Source organism: Molothrus ater, chromosome 2 (genome assembly GCF_012460135.2).
Source record: "Molothrus ater isolate BHLD 08-10-18 breed brown headed cowbird chromosome 2, BPBGC_Mater_1.1, whole genome shotgun sequence".
Taxonomy (NCBI): Eukaryota; Metazoa; Chordata; class Aves; order Passeriformes; family Icteridae; genus Molothrus; species Molothrus ater.
Genome location: NC_050479.2, coordinates 111,343,675 through 111,366,944, shown reverse-complemented (window position 1 = coordinate 111,366,944; position 23,270 = coordinate 111,343,675). Strand labels below are relative to the sequence as shown.

Here is a 23,270-nt window from a genome sequence, read left to right as displayed (position 1 = left end):
TCAGCCTTTGAAGTGTGTTGAGGAGAGAAGGGTAAATTAGTGGTGGCCTTCTTGCTTTGTGAAATCCAAGAAGAAATGAGCAGTATTTTGAGAGATAAAACATGTAGGTGCTGAAGGAGGGAGCAAGGAAGGCAGGCAATGGCAGCATTAACCCAACTCTGAGTACAAAGTCTGTGGGCACAATTGCACAAATCTCCTGTGTGGCATCTGAGCCAGAGTTGGCTTTTGAGAGTGATGTTCCTGATCCCTTGAGATCTTTTTGTTCTAAAGACTGGCAGTGTGAGGAAGTCCCCTATGAAGGGTGCTGGCTGTGTGTGTGAAAGGTTATAGAGAATTTAGTTATCATGTGAGTTGACCAGCAGTAGCCCTGGGATCCAAAGCTCCCTTTCCTGGCCTGCTGCTCAGTGTCATGCAAGCCTGCACACCTTGGGTTGAGAGCTCATGTGTGCTTTACAGGGACAGAGGCCTGCACTGCTTTAGGGCCACTGCTGAGTTTTATCTTCTGTAAGCTGGGGCAGAAGTCCATGCTGGTGTGGGGGGCTGTTAGACATGACTGGAGACCAGACTGGCTAGATACCCTGTGGCTGTTTCATTTCCCTACAATGCAGTGCTCTCCTTTTTACTTCCATCTCTCAAGATGCCTGTTGTTTCTTTCTTGGTGAGCTCTTCTTGCAGCAGAAGGGGAAGAATAATAAAAGTACATCTCAGTTCACACCAGCTGCTTTCCTGAAACCAAAGCTGGCAGGAGACCATGCACAGTAGTGCAGTGTGAACTAGAAGTGAGCCCTGAGTGCAGGAGTAGAGATTTCTTTTGTGTTTGGGGCTCCCTTTCTGCTGTGGTATCTGGTCTGCCTCTGAAAACCTGAGTCTGTCATCCCCAAGGCTTTCATCCCTTTCCCCTGAGGGTTCACCACCATTTTCCCATCTAGAGACATTGCTTTGCCCTTTGCCTTGCCCCTTTCCAGGTTGAGAAGAGCATCCAGCATGCAAGGCTCAGTGTACTGATATTTGAGAGATCCATCAGGATTAGCTGTGTCCTGTCCTTGGAGAGGACATGTGTGGTGGCTCCCTGGCACTTAGAGTTTTCTTGGGTTTTAGGGGAAACAGAGGTACCTTTTAGGGGAAGCAGGGGGCTCCTGTTGAATCCAAGTGGCCCTGGAAACATTTGGATTTCAGGCTGAGCTCTCAGTGCTCACTGAGATGCCAGCTGACCTCACTGTTCCCTGCCCCTGTTCTTGCACAGCACAGAGGGGACACAGCACTTGGGCTCTGGGTCCTGCCTGAGGGAGGAAGGTGGCAGATAGCTTCAGACAGGTCAAGGGGAAGACCCAGTGGGCTGTCAGGCAGGCTCTGTTCCCGTCTCCTCCTTGGATCTTGCTTCCCCCTGCCAGGTGTCCAGGGATGAGACAGCAGGCACTGTCTGGGAGCAGTGCGTGTCCATGTGGTCTGCAGGACTCAGACAAGGGCAGCAGACAGTGCACAACAGGGGCTGTGCTGCAATCTGGGCAGGCTTGGGTGTCTGCAGAGTGCTCTCTCTTTTGGCAAGGAGGCTTGGGGCAGATTTGTGCTGGTGTATTAAATTGCCATTGTCATTTTGTGTGTTACTGCACTTATCATTCCCCTGCAGCACAAATGAGGGGGTGATTCAGCAAAGTCCTGGGGTCTGAGTGCTGGAGAGTGTGTCTGGCAACAGCAGAATAAGAAAGCAGGGCTTTCACACAACACCCCCACCCTGAGAGCACCTTCTCACCCCTTTCATAGTCTTGCAGGTCCCCACCCCTCCATCCTTGTGTTGTCCCTTGTCCTGTTGCTTCGTGACTAAATCTGGATCGGGCGCTCAGGGAGAAGCTGCAATCGCCTCTATAAATCTGTGCTCTTGCTGCTGGGATTTTGACAGTAATGAACATAGGAGGAGGGATGGCAGGGGATGATAACTGAGCAGACTCCAGGGGTGCTGGGCTCCTCACTGCTTTTTTGCAAGCCAGTCTACAGCAGATTGATTGACCTGGGAGCCGTCGAGCAAGCAAGGCAGTCATGCTCTTCATTAGAGCATTAATTATCTTCCAGAGGCTCTCCAGGGACTGCTTCTTAAAGTTTGGTTTATTAGGAGCTGTCAAGTTGAAACCATCATGAGGTGGGGGGTGGAGGCTTGTCAGGCTGGCCTTGGAAGAGCTGGAGGTGGCTTCTTCTGAACCTCACCTTTAGGAGTGGGGTGAGCCAGAGCTCTGCTCTCCTTGAAGCCCTGCATTCAGGTGGGTGCAGAGCCCTGTGCTACTTTTCTGCTCTCCACAGGAAACCAGAGAGTGGCTGTGCTGGGCTAGCAATGGCCAGAGAAACCTAATGAGTGGAGAATGAAGGACTCTTACTTCTTTTCTTTGTCCAAGCCCATCCATGGCAGCCACAAGGAGACTATTCAGTGTCATGCTCCTCCTTCTCTCTGAAGGCTCAGTGAGCAGCCAAGCAGTGGATGGTTGTGACTGTGCAGGCTTGGGATGCTGGGAAGATGAAGAGAACCGGAAAAGGAGGCTGCTTTATAGCATACTTAATGCTGGGAGAAGAGGACTGATTTTCAAATAATTAGCTACCAAGACATTTGTGGAGTATAGTGAGAAACTTTCCTTAATTCAGGAAATTTCTGTTAATTTCTGTCATATTTCTGTAAATGCCTTTATTTCATCTCATCTTAGTAATTCTTAGTAATTTCAGCGTTTAAGGAATCCTCTCAGGGATGGATGTGAAAAATGCCTTTTTTACTACAGGTGGCCAATGGAATACTGACCAGACTCTTGAGTGGAGGCTCAAACAAGTGTTTTCAAAGGCCACAAAGTCTGTGCTTTAACCTGACACTTTTTGCTTCTGGCAGCATCCAGCAATAAAGTTAAGCAAGCAGAGTTAATGAGCTGGAAACTTCCTTACAGAAGTGAAGTCTGGAAACTGAAGTTTGCTGCTTGCTTGATCCCAGAGTGGTTTTGCTCTGTGGAACAGCACTGCTTCCCTGCTTTACAGTTGCCTGCTCCATCTGGCAGATGGTTGTACTCCTGCTTGAGTGCTGAAGGAGTTCAGGAAGAGCTCAGAAGAGAGGAGCTCATTCCTCAGCAGCAGTGGCTGTGGCACAGAGCAGCCTCCTCTTCCCTGGGTGCTCAGGACTTGCTCCTTTCCCTTCACTGCCAGTGGGGTAAGACCTGCTGTTCCTCCTCAGAGCTGCTGCTCCTTCATTCCAGCACACTGAACGCATGAAATGAAGGGGCTCAGTGTTGCATGACCCAGAGCTGTCCCCTTGCATGGACCTGCATTAGTGACCCAGCCTGGAGCCCTTTTTCTTCTGCAGATAGCAGAGCTAGGGTTAATTCTCCTACCTTATACCCCAGGTAATCTCCTACTCCTGCCCATTTGCCTTGAGGAGCTCTGTTGCCACACTTGCCTGGTCCTCTGGGACAGATTCTCCACTGTCACTTCCTTGGGACAGTTATAGATCCCAGGCCAGCACCTCAGGGTGCTTTTTCTCTACATTTAGCCATCACTCCTTCCTCCAAACATGCCTGTCCTCCTGGGTGTAGGCAGCAGGGGAGGGAGCTCGTGCTGGATGTGCTGCTGCGTTCCTGGTGCTGTATTGGGGATGATGACACTGGCCTTGTGGGGTCAGAGCTGTGATTCACCTCTCCCTCCATTTGTTTTCCTTCTGGGAGTGGTGCTGCTTGGCTCCTCTGCTGCTTACCTCCTTCTGGAAGAGCCAGGTGTGTTGAGCTGATTGCAGCCAGTTATGTTCAAAGTTTCTCTTGGGACTCCAGCCTGGAAAATGCACCCAGGAGCATGACCTGAGAAGTTGAACTTTAAATGGATGAAGCATCTTAGATGCATTACACAAGGGTGAGGAGTGTGGGAATGCATCCTTGCACCTAGTGAGACCTTAACCTGACTCAGCCTGCTCTGTGTGTGCCCACTGATCTTAGTGCAGGCAGTCTTTCTTTTCAGCCTCCTGACAAGGCTGACAGTGCCAGGAGACTTGGGCCATATCCAGGATATGCTGCTCTCTTCAAATTAGCTCTCTCCATGGTTACTTTTTGGATCCAAATTTTTCACTTCCATTTCAGAGTACTCTCTGTTTTCTCTCTTTGATATCTCCTGAGCAGTTTTCCACTCCTGCTTGCAGCGTGGATGTACAAAACCATGGTGTCAGCCTGTTTGCAGTCTGTGCACATGCACCTTCTTTGATGTTGTCTTGATCAGCTTCTCTCTCTCCACACCCTTTAGCTTCTCATCGATTCCCTGTTTGCTTTCCTTAGACTAAAACACTCTGCTGTGAGCAGTACTTAGATGGTGTCCAGCTCTAAAGCTTTGTACTCCTCCTGCCCTTGAAGATCTCAAAAGCAGAATCAGCAGGGGCAGCCCTTGAGGGAGAGGGAGGCTGGTGATGAGCAGCTTTGCAGTCAGGTGCTGACCACTCTTGTCCTGTCCCTGTCTCTGCATGGAGCCCCAGCTCTCTGTGAGGTGAGTGGCCTTGGGGCCAGCAGGCTCAGTGCTGCAGCAGCACAGTGTTGCTCTTGTGCATTCTCAGCCCTCCAGTCAGAGCAGAGTCCCTCCTCATATGCCCAAGCAGCACCTTTGGCAGTTCATTCCTGTGCATGGCACCTACACCATTTTTTTGTGTTCTGTATCCTGAGGAATGCTGCTCCTGGCATGAGAAGCTGCATGTTCTGACATTGGTCAAAGACTGATTCCTGGGTTCACTGAACCTGAGATCTGCTTCCTTACAGCAAAATGGCTGCAAACATGCTGAACCTGTGGCTCAGGTTCTTTTATTTCAACATATGTATGTATACATAAAAGTTTTCTCTTAAGGCCATCTTACTTTCTTAAATAGGCATTTGGGATGCTGCTAAAGAAAATTACTGTAGTTTTCCTTGTCCCAATTAACAGAGAAGCAGGGAGTTCAGATGATGATGGATCTGTAGCCCATTATGCTGAAATATGTCCTTACTCCTTAAGAAGTTCAAAAACACAATTCCTTCAGAAATGACAGATGGCTCATTTCACTTGGTTGTTCTTCCAGCAGTAGTTGTACTCACTAGTTGTGGAAGCAGCAGCATCCATGAGTGTTCAGTTTTGGGGAAATGGTATCTTCAGCTGCAATTAAATGTTGCCATTCCCAGGACTTGGTAATAGTGGCTCCCAGGTAGGAAATAAACTCCTGCAGGTGGAGCTGGCCTGGCACTTTGCTGCACAGAAGGAGCTGATCCTCATGGTGATCCTCATCCCCAGTGTGGGCTGCCGGCTGCATGGTCCTGTCCCATTCCTTGTGCTGGCACAGGTCCTGCTGTGCCACACAGTTCAGTTTAGTACACCTGCAGAAAGCTAGCCCAGTGGAAGGGAACAGTTAAAGGTGAGTGGAGTGAGCTAATGCTTGGATGAATTCAGCTGGGTCTTCTCAGGGGACTTCTCTTTGCATGGAGAGCAGTACCTGACACTGGTGGGGCTAGTATGGCAGTATCCCAAAGATCTCCTGATCCTGCCTGAGGTCTGTCTGGAGGGCTTGCTCTCTGGGTGGCAAGAAAATGACATATCACACCACCCTAGGCAGCTCATCTCTGTCTGCCCAGCACTCAGATTTTCAGCAGGAGCTGCTGAAAATGGCCAAGTCAAAGGCAGCGTGTGTGAAAGTCAGCCCTGCACTACAGGGTGCACTTGTGCTCTGAGCGTGCAACTGCACAAAACTGCCAAGTTGTTTTGTGAGGGAAGAAATATCTCAGGAAATCCAGCCTCCAGCATGGCATGGGAGCTGGTGTGTGGTGCTGCTGTGTGTTACAACTTGCTCTTTGGGTGCATTTAATTACTTTTTTTTCCTAATTGACAGAGCACTCCTTTGTTTGAAATCTTTCTGACGAGGAGTTGATTAAATATCTTTGCATGTTATTTTTTTATTTCTTTATCTTCGGTGTAGCTTGGTAGTGAATTTATCTTCCAGTGATCCTATCTCCATATTTTAATTTACAAGTGATCACTGAGCTGTATATTGTTTTCTGACAGCAGGCACAACTCATGCTGGGAATCTTTTATTCCTCCCTCCCCTCTTCTCTCTCGTGCAGAACTTTTATGTGCATTTCAGGGTTTTGCAGGAAAGTTTCTGATTTTAGGTTTATGAGGCCTTTTGCTTTGGGGTACATTTGTTTCTTGCTATTCTTTACACTGACTTGGTTTCTGTTTCTTGGGGAAAGCCTTGTTCTTCCAGGCCAGTGGTACATCCCAGCTGGTGGTCTCTGCCTTAGCCTTGGCTGGACCTGGGAGGCTGTGAGGTCCCCAGCTTTTTCCATCCTTGCCTTTTCTGTATGTGCTGGCAGATGTATGGCTTCTGGGCTTTAAAAAGCCTTTCTGGATCACACATGATTCCTCCCCAAGGCCCCACTTGGTTACCTGCTGGTTTGATTGCTGCTCCACAGGCTCCAGCACGGCTGGTAATGCCAGGCTGCTCCCTTGCCAAGCACATGTCCTTGTCACTGCCTGCAGTCTTCACATGCAGAGATGCTCCCAGAGTGTTTGGTGGGTCTGCAGTCTGACTGTGCTGCTTTTGGGGAGGGGCAGGGCATGGGGCCACTTGTAGGAACTTTGGGATGATCAGACTTGGGGCTGGAGCTGGTGGGGGTGTGAATGAGCAAGAGGATCCACCCTAAGGTTTGAGGAGAGGTGCCTGTTCTGCTTTGCCACAGCACCCTCTGGCACCATTTTGAGAGCATCGAACTCCATTCCCCAGGCTGCAGTAGCACAGTGTCCTTCAGTCCTGTGCCTGTGCTGGAGGCTGAGTGCTGGGCAGGGCTGTTGGACAGGTGATGGTCAGCACGGACGTGCACAGCTACTTAAATACCCAGCTGGTCTTGCTGCAGCAGCAGCTGCTGTGAGGCTGGGGAGTGTCTGGGCTGCCTGCTGGGCTGTGGACTTCACAGCAACTTGCTGAACATGTTGAAATGCAGGTCACTTGGTAGTGAGAGTCACAGCCTCAGCTCTTTTGTCTGACCACATGGGAGGGGGCTGAAGCTGAGCCTTCCTCAGGAAAGGGTTAACGCTGTCTTTCCTTCCCACAGAGCTGCTCTCCCAGTAATTCAATCATGTCAGCCTGTTTGCAGGCAATAATTCATTGTTATAGGAACACTACAGTAAAGTGACAAGTTAATAATGGCAGTAATAATGGCAGGCAAAGTCTAATGCTATTTCCCTTTCTGCTGCTCCTGTTGCACCAGCAGCCGCCCATGTTGGCTAATGCAATTTGCAACCTCACTAATCCAGTTTCAGGAGGAATTGTGTTCAGTTAAAAGAGACTAGCCAGAGTCGGGAGCTGTGCTGCCATGTTCCTGCCTTCTCTGGGGAGGTTGCCCCAGTGCTGGAAGCCTTTGTCTTTGCTTTGCTGTGATTTCTGTGCTGTGGTTAGGCTTAATGAGCACAGTCCTCCTAGGAGCATCTTGTTTTCTTCCCTTCTGCAAATGCCTTTCTTCTGATGCCTCCTCTCCAAAAGGACTTGCACGTCTTTCCCTTTTGAATGTTGGTTTGGTTTCAGCTAACCTAATGAACGTGAGTCACCCAGCTCTCAGCATGCTGAATCAGTAGGCTGGGCGTGTACTTGCTTGACTCTGCTCACTCATTAAAGCAGGAGTCCTTGCAGTGTCTGGGGAGGTGGAGGAGACTCCTCAGCCCTGCTTTGTGGAAGGGAGAAGAGCTGGCAAGGGTCTGAATGTCAGTACATGTCTAAGGCTGTGACAGTAACCTGCACACTGGTCTCTTAAATCCCAGGCAAACATCCTCCTGGAGGAATTCAGGCACTGAGTGTTTTTCAGGCCCTAGTGAGGGAAATGATGAAGCACCTCTGGGATGTGACCACAGGCTGAGGGCATGGCTGAGTTTGTGCCAAAGGCCTGGCCAGTGCCCTTCAGGGCTGTACACTGAGTGTGCTGGGGAGAGAGGGGTTCCTTGTAGGAGTCACCGTGGGGCTGTGCTGCTGGAAAAGAATCTCTCCTGACTGGCCTGCTAAACCCACTGTACGGTGTTAAACCAGGGCTGGGCTCAGGTTGGGCTGGCCTCATTTCTGCTCCCCCTGCACACACACCTCAGCACAGTGAAATCTCGGTGGAGGCTTTTAAAATTAGGACATTTCCCCAGAAAACTTTTTGCAACATTTCATCAGTTCTTTCCAAGCAAAAGTGTTCTCTGGAGGAGATCTCCCCAGCGAGCAGCAGCCTCCAAAGTGGGACACTGCCTTCCTGCTGTGGTGACAGGACTTTCTGGGGACTCTCTGGGATGGTGTTGGCCACCCTCCTGCCCTCCTTCTGGCTATCCTCCTTCTGTGCCACAGCTGCTGGTTCATGCAGAGCTGGCTCCTTCCCCAGCGGATGGCCCCCTCCTCCTTTGCTGCAGGGGCAACATTCTGGGGTTTTATGTGGGGCTGTTTTGAGGAAATGGTATCTTCAGCTGCAATTAAACATTGCCATTCCCAGGACTTGGTAATTGTGGCTCCCAGGTGGGAAGTAAACTGCTGTTGTGTTTTCTTGCTGCCTACAAGGCATAATGATGTAAGGTGTTTGAGATGGAGCATCTTCTTATTACAGCATTTTTAGGTACAGGTTGCAAAGTGCTTTGCTAAAGGTAAGTGTTGTAACCCCAGCTTGATGATTAGGAAACAGAGGGGAGGGAGCCAAGAGGCAGCAAGTCAGCAGAAAAACCATGAATCACATCACTGTCTCTGTCCTCCTCCTCTGATGACTGCTCTCCCTTCCCCCAAATATTTGTGTAACTGTGCTTACCACATGCTCAGCTTGAGGAATGCATGGTGTGGAGAAAACATCTACTACATATCAGCTTGTAGAGGATCTGGCTGTGTCATAGCTTGCTGTGGTTGTAAGGTGTGTCTGACCTGAGGTCCCAGCCAGAGGTGCAGGCTCTGAGGACCAGAAGCTGCCACAGGCATCTTGAGATAATCAATGATAAAAAAAACTAAGAGGTTTCTAACCATGACTTGTTGCCAGTGTAAATTGAAAGCCTTAATAGCATATGTAGGGCCAATTACAGTACATTAAGGTACAATATCCTCTTTACTGGCACTCTCCAGGGAGCCAGGAGACATTGTGGCAACAAGGATTATGGTTTGCAGATGATATGCACGATAACTTCACCTAGACGCAGGCACCTGTTCCTCTCACAGAGCAGATGTTTGGGAGGCTGTTAAGAGAACATCAGCCCCTTGACAGCCAGCAGAAAATGCTGGGTAACTGTGTCTGTTCACACTGCTCTGCCCACCACCTCTGCTGCCTGACATAGGGCTGGAGCAGCCCTGCCTCACCTAAACCCCAGCCCCTGGGGCACAGCAGATCAACTCAGCATTGGAAGGCAAAGCCCTTTCCTGGCTCTCTGCCTAGGCAAATCCTCAAGCCAGGAAAGGGAGTTTCCCCCTTGTCAGTAGGGTGAGGTTTCTCTGGCTGGGTGCCTGGGGTGTCAGACTTCTTGCAACCTCACTGGTGCACCAGCAGCTACAACCATTTCCATGTCATGGCAGCATCTCTGAACGTGACCTAGCAGGCTGCACGTGGCAAGGAGAGACTCAGTTTGCACTGGAATAGGCTTACCACCAGAATGGGAAGAGATGGATGGACTCCCTGGCATTGAATTGTGCCATTCCCATTACCCTGGACCACCAGCTTCAGTATTATCTGTTTTCTCCTTTTTAAATAATTTTTCCCAAATGCAGAATAAGCTTTGTGGATTTGTTTGTATATCTCTGAACAGTGGCTGATGGTAAGCCCCGTGGCAGAGCAGAAGTGTGAGTTACCCCACAGAGCTTCCCATGTCTTAACCAGGATCTTTCCCCTGAGGGTGAGGCTGCCCCAACCTGTGTGCCACAGGATTTCCAGCTTAGCTGTTATCAGCCTGTGGTCCATAAAAGCCTTGAATCGCTACTGTAGGATCTGTAAAAGGTAATGAAGAAGAGATGGGTGCCTGTGTACTGTGCAGGAACCAGCCCCAGCATGTGGAAGCATTTGGCATTCACAGAATTGGAAAAGACTGAGAATGTCCTCTCTAATTCTGTGGGAGGGAAACAGAACCTGCACTTGCATCTTCTGCGGTGTGCCTCCCTTAGGAAAATAATTCATGTCTGATGAAAAGTGCATTTGCAGGGATGTCATTACATATCACTGATAGCTCTAATCTAGAGGAAACTTCGTGCACAGTGTTATATGAACCTCTGCAAGAGTATAGTCTGGCAAGGAGAAGACCTGTGATTCCCTGCCAGGGCTTGCTGCTCCAGCTGGGAGCAGCTGTAGAAGCACTACCTCATCAATATCTTAGGGGCTCAGTGCAAACGTGGGCAAATTCCTGACTGCTGGCTGCAGTGGCTGCCAGGGATGGCTTGGAAGGATGGAGGGGGGGTGAAATTCAAGATCTCATTTTTGCCAGAGTTAATAAGATTGCTTCCCCATTACTCTCAAAAAGATTTCTTCCCAAAGGTTGCATGGGAGCAGGGAAAGCCGCTGAGGGGCCATCTGAGAGTCCCTGGATGACCTCAGGGGCCCATGCTGTTTGTACACAGTGACAATTACTGTGATTATGGTCTGGGAACAAGCCCTCACTGCTTCATTGGAATACATCTGTCATGTACAAGGTGGGTCTGTTGCCCCAAACACTAAGATTAGAATTACTCAGTGTCAGCCATCCTCATTTCATCTCCTGGAGGTGCTGCAGTGTGAGAAGAGCACTGTGAGGGAGGGGTGCTTGCCTGTCAGCAGCTCTGGTCTGTGTGTACCCTGGCTTTGTGTGTGTGTGTGTGTGTGTGTGTTGATATTGAGCAACCACCACACACAGTGTGTGTGTATATACTGCATTTTAATAGATATAGGGCTACTGACTTAACATACACAGTTGCTATAGTAACAAAGGTTTCCATAGTAACGGTTGCAGAAAATAATCCAGTACCAATTAAAAATAAACTGTTTGGAAAGGGGGCTGGGGGAGAAAGGAAACTGCTGAGAACCACCTCCTCCTTTATTGGTTCATCTCCTAGGGACTTGGAAGATTGATTAATGCTCGAAATAACCGTTCTTAACCAATGGTGAGCCAAAAAGGTGGGATGTGGGTGGGTGTGGTGGCTAAGGCTGTTGTCCTGGAGTGAAACAAAGGGGAAAGAATGTGTCTGGGGTATGGCAGAAATACAAGAGGGTGACACTGACTCTTTCCATTAGGTTGAAGTCCCTGAGGAGGAAAAACAAGGACAGTTTCCCTCCTTTCCTTCCTCCAGTGTCTGCATGCCATACCACAGGCACCAGGCACGGAGTCTTTATTAGCATACTGATTAAAGCCACGGGCAATCCAGGCTCCAGGGGAATGTCTGATGCGATACCAGGATGCCTATCTCAGATGTGATAGCGCAGAAAGCGTTGCTGTGGTGGGAGTTCCTCCCATTTGAAGTTGTTTGTGCCCATCCTCTCCCTGGGCACTGTCACTCATCACTTGTGCCGACAGGCATCCGAGGCCCTGGTGCCCAAGGGAAGCTGGAAGCAAAGCGTGATGCAGAGCAAGGAGCCTGTGCCTTGGTGAGAGAGAGAAGACAACATTGCTTCCTCACAAACACAGGATGCGTGGGATGTGTTTCCAGGGTGTGGATGGGCACAGGTCCCCTGGCAGCCTTCAGCTGTTTGTGCCTGTGGTGCCACACTTTCGTCGTGCCACTTGTACCCGTGCGCCCTTCAAGTTTTATTTCAGAGATTTGCAGCTTGTCAGCAGCAAGGCAGCATTCCCCCTTTCAGAGGGGAACAGGGCTGTGAGGAGAGGTGAAGGAGGGGAGGCCCATGGTGGCAGAGCTGCTGGGAGCAGGGGTGTGTCTGGCTGGGTGGGAGCTGCCCCTCTCCCCATCTGTGGCTGGCAGGGACTCCAGGGCACACCGAGCACAAGTGTCACAGGAGGGCGCCTTGTGTCTTCCCCTGCCAACAGGAGTGCCCTGGCTCAGGGCTGGGGTGACAAGCACAGTGTGAGCACACACTGCAACAGAGGCTCTGTCTTGTGTTTGTACAGGGAGAGAGGAATTGGGAATCTGTGTGTGTCTCCTTACAGGAACTAGAGCTGATGATTCTGCTGTATCATCCTCAACACCATGGGACTGCTTAGCTACAGCGTGGGAACTGCACTTGTGCTTGGCAAGCCAAGAGAGGTGATGGGCCTGTGGCTTGTCCTAGGCTGTGCAGTTTGTGGTGGACTTGGAGCCAGATCTCCTGGCTGTGGGAGCAGAGCTTGCTCCCTGCTGATCCCTTCCAGTCTGGTGCTCTTTCTCCTTTTCCAGCTGTGCCTGCACTTCCTCCCCTAGCTATTGCATGTCTGAGGGATACATCTCACTGAGATGGCTGGCATGTGACAGCAGTGGGGTCTCATTTAATTTGCTTTCTCAGAAGTGGTTTTCTCTGGAACTGGTCAACAGCTCATTGCCCTGAGGTAAAAGTGGTATGATTTCACCATGAGAAAAACCACTGAGTTTGGGTGTAGTCATCTTACTAAGTCTGGTGCCTTAGACCACTATGAATTAAAAAGAGTCTTTTAAAGGTCAGACTGTGAAAAAGCAACCTCTCTTGCTGAGGGACACAGTGGGAGGATCCAGGAGTGGATAGGGCTTGAAAGAAGAGATTTGAGTAATGTCTTAAAGGTACGTGGGATCCAAGCAAGAGAGCACTTTCTGGTCCACCCCAGATCTGGTGAATTTCTTTCCTGTGTTAATGACCCACCTCTCTCCATCCTTCTCCATTCCCCTCGCAGTGACCAAGCTGCAGGTGAGCAAGTCGAAGCGCAGCATCACACTGGTGGAGAATCGGCCCATCCCCCTGAACTGCTCGGTGAAATCCCAGACCAGCCCCGACTCCCACTTCGCCGTGCTGTGGTACGTGCACAAGCCCTCGGACGCCGACGGGAAGCTCATCCTGAAGACCACGCACAGCTCTGCCTTCGAGTACGGCACCTACGCGGAGGAGGAGGGGCTGCGGGGCCGGCTGCAGTTCGAGCGCTCCGCCTCGGGCGGGCTCTTCAGCCTGACGGTGCAGCGGGCCGAGGTGCGCGACAGCGGCAGCTACTACTGCCACGTGGAGGAGTGGCTGCTCAGCCCCAACCACGCCTGGTACAAGCTGGCAGAGGAGGTGTCCGGCCGCACCGAGGTCACCGTCAAGCAGCCAGGTGGGGTCCTCTTGGCACGGCCCGTGAGATTGCCACCCTGTCCGCACATCCCTGCGTGGAAGGAGGGTTTCCCTCCTTTAATGTGACTCCTGTCCCTCCAGACTGAGCTTGTGTGCCTTTCACTGTCCCCATGTTAAGGTTGTCCATCCCCCACAGTCTGTAGGGCCACTGCATCCAGCCCAGGTTTCATTATCCTTGAGAGCATCATGTAGCAAGAGTGTCAGCTAGTGACTTACTGAGAGAGAACCCCTGTGTGTGTGCCTGTCTGGGAAAGCATTTTTGTGTCTTGCACACAGTTTAATTTTACTCTGTGCCTGTGTGCTGGCAGGCACAGGGAGACTTGTGTCTTTTCCCTTTGCACATGAGATGGGAATAACGTTTAATGAGGTGGGGAAGCTGGCTGCCAGGAAAGGAGAAATCTGCTCTGTGGGTGGTTTCCGAGCAGTGGATGACACTGATAAAGGTGAGCTGGTGGAGGAGCTAAATATAGCCCCCACAAGCTGGGACAGAGGGGAGAGGCAGAGAGGCAAGTACTGTCCAGAGCATTGGTACTTCATGAGGAAGCCTGCCTTGTCCTTGCTTGCTCCAGCTGCCTGTGTCTAGAAGATAAAATCCCTCAGGCCAGATGGGTATCAGGGCTGGAGTAGGGTATTTAGTGCATTTTCTCTGTCTGGATTTGGCTGGCTAGACACAAGCTCTGTGGACAAGGGTGCCAGAGGGATGTTGGACATGGGCCCCAGTGCAGCTTTGCCTGGTCACACACACTGGAAGCACAGCAGGGCATGGCTTGCTGCCAGTGCCAGCTCCTCATTTCTGTCTGCAGAGTCCCAAGATGGCTGAGGGGTGGTCAGGACAGGGGGCTGTGACTGTCCCCTCATTTGCATCACCCAGCTCTCTCTGGGAAGTACAGTGCTTCTTGCTTGCTGCAGCAGCAGTACCAGGGAAGTCCAGGCTGGCCCTGGAAAGAATTGTGAGGGATTTGGGAGAGTTGGACACGTCATTTCGCATAAAAGCGATTCCAGTCACCCTCCCGTGTATCAATGAAGTTGTGGAGCACAAACCAGGGACATTCCCAAGGCAGCAAAACACTGCGTGTGACTGTGCCCTCATGCCACTTCTTGTTTTGCAGCGGGGCTTCCCTGTAATCAGCTGTCTGTTCTCTACCTTGCTGGTTTTTTTCCTTTTTCCATAATAGGGGGCTTACTGGTTGGAGTGTGATGAGGCTACTGCCTCATCCTAGGAGGAGAACAAGAAAAGAGTGAGGTGTGATCTCCCTTCATTGGGTCTCTGTGCACTTAGGACCTCCCAGGTCCTGGTGGGAGATTGTGGGTTTTCAGTTCTCTCCACTGAATGGGTTATTGTTAGTGACTAGCCTGAGATTTTCAGAAGACCCTAAAAAACACAAGCCTTATTTTCTTCTCCTCCTCTATTTTTTTTTTGTCCTTTCTTTTCTCCGTCATTTTTTCCTCTACTTCCGTATTTCTTCCACCACACCCCAGGATCGTGGCCATGCAGGAAAGGCTTGTGGGGTGACAAAGGGCCCTTGCAGCCCTTGGTCACGTTGCATTTCTAACGGGCTTTTCCCACAGATAACCGCCTGCAGGTCAGCCAGACGCACAAGAACATGACGGTGCTGGAGAACGAGTGGGTGACCCTGGAGTGCCTGGTGAAGAACCGCAGCAGCCCCTCATCCCAGCTCTCGGTGGAGTGGTCCGTGTGGCGGCCGGGCCGCGCCGACAGGGAGGTGCTGGCCTGGCTGAGCCGGCAGAGCACGCTGCACTACGGGGAGCCGGCGGCGCTGGGCGACCTGCGGGGCCGGCTGCACCTGGAGAGCCCGGCCCCCGGCCTCTTCCTGCTCTCCATCCACAACTGCACCGTGCGCGACAGCGGCGCCTACGGCTGCCGCGTGGAGGAGTGGCTGCTCGACCCCAGCGAGCGCTGGTACAAGCGCGCCGAGCAGCTCTCCGGGCTCAGCACCCTCACCGTCAGGCAGCCAGGTCAGTGGCATCTGGGGCCATCTGCCCTGAGCAGCCTTGTGTCCTCTGGGGCACACACGAATTGCCGTCTGTCTGTCAGTGACACTGGGTCCAGGCACAGGGCAGGACCACGGGACAGACCACGCTGATTCCCTTTTCCATGTCTTCTTGATTGCACTCCTGCTTTTCTCGAAAGGGTGTAGAGCAAGCTCTGCAACTACAACTAGATGGGCTTGGCATTTTGTCACTGCATTTACTTTTTTTTTCTTCAGCACTTTTGGCAGATTAAATAGGGTAGGCTCCTGATTTTACTCACATTTTGATTGAGAATAGGATGGAAGAAGCTACCTGTGCTTGCCAGGTGTGTGTCCCAGGGGCGAGGTCCTTTCATGAGAAGAAGCCAGTGGAGGCACACTGCTGAGTCTTACTGAGCTTGCTGTCAACCAGCAACCCCAGATCCCTTTCTGCAGGGCTGCTCTCTAGCAACTCCTCTCCTAGTCCTACTTGTGCATGGTGCTACTTGGACCTAGGTGTAAAATCCAGTCAGTTCAACTTGTTAAATTCCATTCCATTAAAGTCCAGAGCTCCAATCTATCTAGATCACTTTGTAAGGCCTCTTGTCCTTCAAGAGAATCAGCAGCACCTCCCAGTTTGGTATTGTCAACAAATTTGCTAATGGTGCATTCAACTCCTGTATCCAGATCTTCGATAAATATATTGAACAGCACTGGCCCTAAAATTGAACCCTGAGGAACACCATTGGTGACCAGTTACAAGCCAGAAGTAGCCCCATTCACTGTATCCCTTTGAACTCTGCCCCTTCAGCCAGTTCTTCAGGCAATGCACCATGAACCCCCCCCATCCCACAGCTGGAAGGGTGCTGTGAGGGACAATATGAAAAGCCTTCTGAAATTGAAAAACTGCATCCGCTGCCTTCCCTTCATCCACTGACACAGCAGGTGACACAAGGATATTAAATTATTTAACCAGACTTCCCCTCTGTGAAGCCATGTTGGCTGTGTCTGATGACTGCATGGTTCTGTGAATGCCTTTCAGTAGTACCCAGAATATTCTCCATAGTTTTTCCAGGAACTCAGGTTAGACTGACACGTCTGTAGCTGCCTGTGTCTTCCCTCATGTCCTTCTTGTAAATTGGAGTATATACTGGCCAGCTTCCAGCCAAAAAGCACTTCCCCGGACTCCCAAGGCCCTTGGATATTTTCAGGAGGAGTTCTGCCATAACACCTGATGAGTCCCATCAGGCCCCATGGACTTGTGGACACTTGGCTGACATAGCTGATCCCTCACAATTTCAGAGTCTGTGGATGGAAAAGTTACTGCACTCATGGCCCTCTGACTCATGGAACTGGGCAGCCCAAGGTCTTTCAGTATTATTAAAGACCAAGGCAAAAACAAGGCATTGAATGCCTCTGCTTTTTCTTCATCCCTATTAAATAGGTAACTGTCTTCATCACGTATCAGTTCAACATTTTCTTCAGACATCTTCTTGCCATTAACAGCTTTAAAAAAGTGCTGATACTACACTGACCAATTTCAGCTCTAATTGAGCTTTGACATTTGTCTCTTCTCCCTGCATATGTGAACTACAGCTCTGTAATCTTCCTGCAGAGCCTCATTTCCAGAGATCATTCAATTTCTTTCTCCTCTTGAGCTCCACATGGAGTTGCTGTTGAGCCAAAGTTGCTTGACTTAGGACACAGTGGATCTGTCTGCTCCTGTGCTCCCAAAAGGTGGTTCTTAAAACTGACCACCACTGATGGACTCCTGAACCCTTAAAAGCAGATTCCCAGAGTACTCTGCTAAGTTTTGCCTGTTTTAACCACAGATAAGATGCAAAGGCATTTTACCTTGGAAAATACAAATTCTCTAGTTTTTGAGGCATATGACTCAAGGTTAAATGTCTTTCTTAAGGGCTGTAGGACAACAGTACAGTCCTCCTTCACTGAGTACTTTCCAGCTTCTAAAGCAACCACTCTGCCTGTTCTGCAGTGCTTCGTGGCTGCCCATTGCAGCAAGAGATCAGCCTTGTAACTGTGCAGCAGAGCTGGCAAAAGCATGAGGTTCTGGAAAGATTTTAGTGGTCACTCCTGGCAGAGATTTGTACTGTGGAGGAGGAGCAGGGGACAGCAGAGCTCTTATCTGCCACGTCTTTGCTTGGGAAGTTTTGCTGGCCAAAGTGGCTTGAGCAGAGAGACCTCCCCAGGCAATCCCTGTGCCTGCTGGGTTGTCAGTACAGCTCTCCATCCAGTGTGATAATTGCCAGCCCTGATGGAGGGGATAATGAACAGCAGGAAAAATCTCTGAGGCTCCTCTTGAATTGCAGAAGAATGAGGAGTGGGAAGAAGAGAGGGAGTTGGGAGTTCACTAATTGAAGATTTTTTTTTTCTAGAAGTGCTTTGTTGTTGTTTGTTTTTGTTTCATAGCAGTCAGTACTTAACAAAATGACTAACTGTGCTTGTGACTCATGTCTCATTAGTGAGGATCTCCAGCCTCATCTGTCAGGGCTATAATCATCAGCAAGGGGGAGAAAAACCTCTCAGCACCTTCAGACATCAATTCTCCTCTCTCTGTTTAACCCCTAAAGGTGAGGGAGGCTTTGTGTTAGTTTTGATAAGCCATTTCTTCCCCTTCCTCCTTTTAACCTTCATAGTCCCCAAAATTTCATGACTTAACTCATTTCTGTTTCTGCTCAGGAGTCTTTGGGAAGGTGTGAACTGCAAATACTCATATTGCTTATGGCCTGAAGAGCTCTGGCCTTAATTGAGGTTTTCCTCACAGGACCATTTAAAAAGGTTTGGGTAGGTGCTGTAATGAGAAGCCCACTGGGCACAGCAGCTCTGTGGCTGATGAGAGCTGAGGGACAGCAGCTCCCTCCTGAGAGATACCCAGGGTCTGCACAAGGGAGGGCTTGCCCAGCTCTCCTCACCAGAGAAGAAAGTGCCTCTCTCTTTGGTGAGCTATCGACTTGCCCTTCCTGCTCAGCTCCCACTTTGGAAAGGGCTTTTTAATCTTTAAATGAGAGCTTAGATCCAGACTGATTGTGATCCCTGGAGTATGTGCTCCCTGGCAAGATGACTAAACCAAATGTTAATTGCTCTTGAAGTCAGCCTTTAATCAACTCATCATGGGTTCTGGCCACTGTGTCTCTGTTAGGTAAAAACATCTCTTTAGCCTTGCAGCAAGCACTAGAGGAAAAGAAAATGAGGAATACTTCTGGAGCATCCTTGCTGCATCAGTGTTGAGACCACATCTGTGGAGGAACCTCTTAGCTAAATGACTTTCCAAGCTGCTGGAAAAGGTCTTCTCTTCTGTCATAATGATTTTCAAATCCTTTGAGCACTCTCAAAGAAATTAAAAGCAGGAAGTGCAATGTTCAGCAGTAGCTGGGGAGGAATAGCACATGGCTCCTCAGCACATGCACCAGACCTTGGTATCCTGACACATAGCATGTCTGGATGAGCTGCAGCAGCTTTCTCCTTGTTTCCCTTAGCTGGGGTGAGGGTGGGCAGGGGTAGGATGGTGCTCGCAGCCAGCACCTGTTTGACCCCGTGCCAGATGGTGCGTGGTGAGGTGAGGATGCTGTGCCTGCAGGGTTGGCCTCAGAGGTCCCTGTGAGTCTTGGCAGGCTGCATCTGGATTTGTGTTTTGCTTGGATTGTTCCCAGCACCAGAGTCATGACAACTTGTGTTGAGATAGGGTGGTTTTGATGATATCTCAGCACTCACCTCTTGATTTTTGTCATCTTGTCATCTCAGATCCCACCTTGCAGGTGGACACAGCCACGGCCAACCTCACAGTGCAGGAGAAGGAGTCCTTCCCTCTGGACTGCAGCATCCTGTCCCGCTCCAGCCCCGAGTCCCACTTTGCAGTGACGTGGTACAGCCTGCGGGCCAAGGAGGCAGGCGACCACACAGAGCAGGGGGAGGAGGAGGAGGAGGAGGAGGAGGAAGAGAGGGAGGCAGTGCTGAGTGTGGGCCCTGATGCCATCTTCAGCCCCGAGGCTGGTCGCTGGGAGGGCCGCCTGCGCTTCCAGAGGCTCTCGGCGGTGCTTTTCCGGCTGACGGTGCTGCAGGCCGGCAGTGCCGACACGGGCAACTACTCGTGCCGAGTGGAGGAGTGGCTGGCGGATCCCAACGGCGTCTGGTACCGGCTGGCCCAGGAGGAGTCAGGGATGGTGGCTGTGCACGTGCAGGATGCAGGTGAGAACTGGTGGTGACTGTCTGGGGCCGTGGCCCCAGCATCCCCTGCGTCTTCCATTCAATCGAGATGAAAAGACCAAGGAGTGAGTGGGACTGGGGCAAGTCCGTGGTGCTGGTACTTCTCCAGTCAGCTCAAGGGTTTATAAGATACTATAAAATCTCCACCAGGGAGGACTGTGGTATTTTTGGGGTTTTTAGGACGAAGGAGGGATTGAGAATTTGACTCTATGTTTTTAGAAGGTTAATTTATTATTCCAGTCTACTCTACTCTATTCTATTCTATTCTATTCTATTCTATTCAAGAATGTTATACTAAACTTATATTAAAGAATAGAGAAAGAATACCTTCAGAAGGTTATAAAGAATGGCATTGAAAATTCGTGATTGCTTTTAGAGTTTTGTCACAGTCGGATGGTGATTGGTCATTAAGTTAAAACAATTTACATGAAACTAATTAAACTGCTTGTTGGATAAACAATTTTTAGCTACATTTTAAAGTGGTAAAATACAGGGGAAATAGTTAGATAATTATTATTTTCATTTTTTTCTGAAGCTTCTCAGCTTCCAAAAAAAAATCTAAACAAAAAAAAAAATTCCAAAAAATACAACAATAACAGAGGACTCTATCACTTATTAAAGGGGGATAAAGCTGAAACATGCCCTGTTAGAACTTTCTTCTGTTCTAACACTATTATTGTTCCCAGAGCTCCACCTCCTGCTTTGACATAGAATAATGAGCATCTGGTTTTCTGTGTTTCTGAGGAAGTTTGCATGCTCTGATTAAGAGAAACCATGAAATGTGACCACCCTGTGTCTCTTTCCAGGCTCCACGCTGCAGTCTGTCATCTGCTCCAATGACGCCCTCTTCTACTTTGTGTTCTTCTACCCCTTCCCCATCTTTGGCATCTTGATCATCACCATCCTCCTGGTGCGGTTCAAGAGCCGGAACTCCAGCAAGAACTCGGAGGGCAAGAATGGGGTTCCCTTGCTGTGGATCAAAGAGCCTCACCTCAACTACTCTCCCACTTGCCTAGAGCCACCAGTCCTCAGCATCCACCCGGGAACCATGGACTAGAGAGGCAGAGACACCTGTAGGGACGCACAGAGGGAGAGAAGCTGAGATACACCGGGAGCCCTGAGGAGCACAGTGGGGTTTGTTGTTCTTGTTTCATTTGTTTCAGTGTCTGTGCTCCGACACAGTGGCTGAGCTCTGCCCAGCCAGCAGGAGCAGGAAGGTCCAAGGCTTCCTCCAGCACCTGTGGGAACCCTCACCCCAGTGGACAGAGGCACTTGCTGTACATAGCAGATGTTCCTCTTGGACTAATTTGACTCACATCAGTTGCTGTCTTTTGGGCTGTTGCTTTTTTATCATTTATGTTTTGGTCATTCAAAGAACTGTAGACTTTCCCTGCCCTCCACACAATGTGGAGTTCCTAGGGGATATTTGGTCCTAGGATGATCTCTTCAGAAGTAAACATATATGTTTTCCATACCAGACTGTTTTTCCTTCTCGGACTCAGTGCCACAGTGAAGAAGATCTTTTCCCAAGGAGTACTGAGCTAGCTCCTCTCTCTTCCAAAACAGACAAAGCCAGGTCTGTCCCCAGAGGGGTTAACTGGGCTGTCTGTCAAGAGGTCCATTTCAAAGACTGGCTGTAGCTTCAGCATCTTCTTGCCTCCACCTTACTTGTTTTCTCAGGAGGGAGCAATTCACTTTTTGGGAGTGTTCCCAGGTCTTGGAGAGACTGAATATTGAGCGTGCTTGCGGTCAGGACAAAAGCAGTTTAGTTTGTCTCACGGAACTGAAGGGGGGAAAGGAAGGACACCTGAAAGCCCTGACTGTGTTGTAGCAAAGAGGGTCCTTGTAGGGTCTCACCAGAGTCATGCTCCTCCCTGGTGTCCATGCTGCCATCTCTGATGAGGCAGATCTCCTCTGTGCCCCAGTCATTTGGGAATGGGAGGCTTAATCCAGTCTCTGAAGGCTTCAACATGACCAAAGTAAAGACTCTAGGAAGGAGGAAAGGAGAAGCTCCACGGGTCAGGTTCACAGTCCCTGGATGGTTCAGCCAAGGAGCCCAGTAGCAAACATGCCACGTAGTGGGGACGTGCAGTTAACCACCATGTGTCACGAGTGTTCCTGTGGCTGCGATGCTCCCCAGTGTGAGCCTGGACAAAGCAAGGGGCCTGCAGCCCATCAGCACCCTGGGGATTTCCCTGTCCCCTTGGCCAAGACAAATCTTCCCCCTGCGTGTATGTCCATCTGCCATTTGTTTCTGAGACTTTAGGAAGAGAATCCATTTCTCTATAAGCTCCCCCTCCTGGCAACGTCACCTGCCTTGTAAGAGTCGCCGTGGCAGGAAATGCTGTTCTTTCTGTGAAAGATATGGCTCTTGTGAACCAAACCGGGGCTCTCGCCACGTGGGGCACCTGACCTCCTGCACCCCTAATGCCAAGAACCCCTGCCCTGTCCTGTGGAGGAACCGCCTCCTCCCCCGTAAGCGTTCCGTCTGGCGGAAGAAAATGTTTGCCAAAAATGGCCTTTTGTTGTCTTCCTTGATGTCTTCCTGGCAAATCCGGCCATTTCTTTTTTTGCAGCATGGCTGAAGCCAAGCGGGGGCGGACGTGTGCAGCCACAAGACCCCCCCTGCCTCACGTGTGAGAGGTGCCATACCCACAGCCGTTGTCCTCTCCGGAGGGTCGGACTGCTCTTTGGGAGCAGAGGGGACCTCAGCAGATGCTCTGTAGCACTAAGTCAGTTAGACCCTGATGCCTTGACGTTTCAGAGGTGGTGAAGCTTCAAGTAGGAGATCTGCACCGTGAAGCCTCGCTCCTGTCTGGGAGAGGACCCACGTGGCTGCAGATCGTCCCGTGCTAAGGTGTTTGAAGTTGGCCACCTCTGCACCTCCACCAGAACAGCACTGGTTTCTTCTTCTGCTGGGAAGCCCCAGTTTCACTCGCCCTCTGTGAAGTCTGCCTCCTGGAGAAGTAACTGCTTCCTGGCCCCAGCATATGCATACAATCACATTCCTATATCTGTATGTATCGCACACCCGCACACTTGTCTTCCCTTTCTGGCTAAGACATCTGCAAAGAGAGGAGTGGGAGAAGTGAATGGAAATGAAGAATTGAGGTGCCAACAGCTGCAGCTGCGAGCCAGTGGGTATTGTTTCCTAACTGTTCTGTCTCCTGTATGTACTGCTCCCGGGCAGGAACCACGACTTGCTTCAGCTTTAAGGAAGGAGAGAGAATGAAGTCGGCGGGAGCCGTTCTTCCCTGGGAGAGCTCTGCTCTGCGCCTGAGCCACGCTCCTCCTCGCCAGCCTGTCTGCCCCAGAGCAGGGCTCTCCTGGAGGCCTGCCACAGAGCCCAACCACAGACCCAGCCTTTCCTGGCAAGTGGCTCCCACAGTGGTCCCTGAATGTACCTTGCTGGTGACATTTCTCCATTGCTCTGGCAGTGTGTTGCCTAGTCTCAAACTTCTCTCAGTTTTTTTAAGGCAGCCTCTTCCTGTAATGTTTTAACACAAAGCTTTTCAAAGCACTCTCTCTGCAGTAACTTTCTGTAACGAACCCAAGAAGAAAGAGACCCTATCCATGCATGATGTGGAAAAATGTTTGGGATTTTTAAAAAAAGAAAAAAGTGAAAAAAAAACCCAACAAAAACTTTGTACTATGTTGCACTAAAACATGTTTTATACAACACACCCGAGAGCTGTAGTAAACTGTGTTGAAATTGTGAATCCTATTGCTGCTGGTTTTTGTCAGATCTGGGCTTTTATTATGCCTTTATATGCACTCACAGCTTAAAGGTGTGCTGAGGCCCTCCTCCTGGGAAGCCTCTCCTCTGCCCTTACTCCTTGATGCAGTAACTTCTCTCCCTACCACTGGTAGC

At 50.2% G+C, this 23,270-nt stretch overlaps 1 protein-coding gene across 1 annotated transcript in view; it reads left to right on the top strand.

Annotated features, from left to right (window-relative positions):
- The window catches only part of IGSF3 (immunoglobulin superfamily member 3), a 94,146-nt gene extending 71,028 nt beyond the window's left edge, over positions 1 to 23,118 (top strand). The window contains exons 7-10 of the mRNA XM_036404292.2: positions 12,775 to 13,185; positions 14,775 to 15,182; positions 18,938 to 19,381; positions 20,206 to 23,118. Of these exons, the coding sequence (XP_036260185.1) occupies positions 12,775 to 13,185; positions 14,775 to 15,182; positions 18,938 to 19,381; positions 20,206 to 20,456 (1,514 nt within the window). The 3' untranslated portion in view covers positions 20,457 to 23,118. The remainder of the gene's footprint in view (positions 1 to 12,774; positions 13,186 to 14,774; positions 15,183 to 18,937; positions 19,382 to 20,205) is intronic.
- The last annotated feature ends 152 nt before the right edge of the window (positions 23,119 to 23,270 follow it).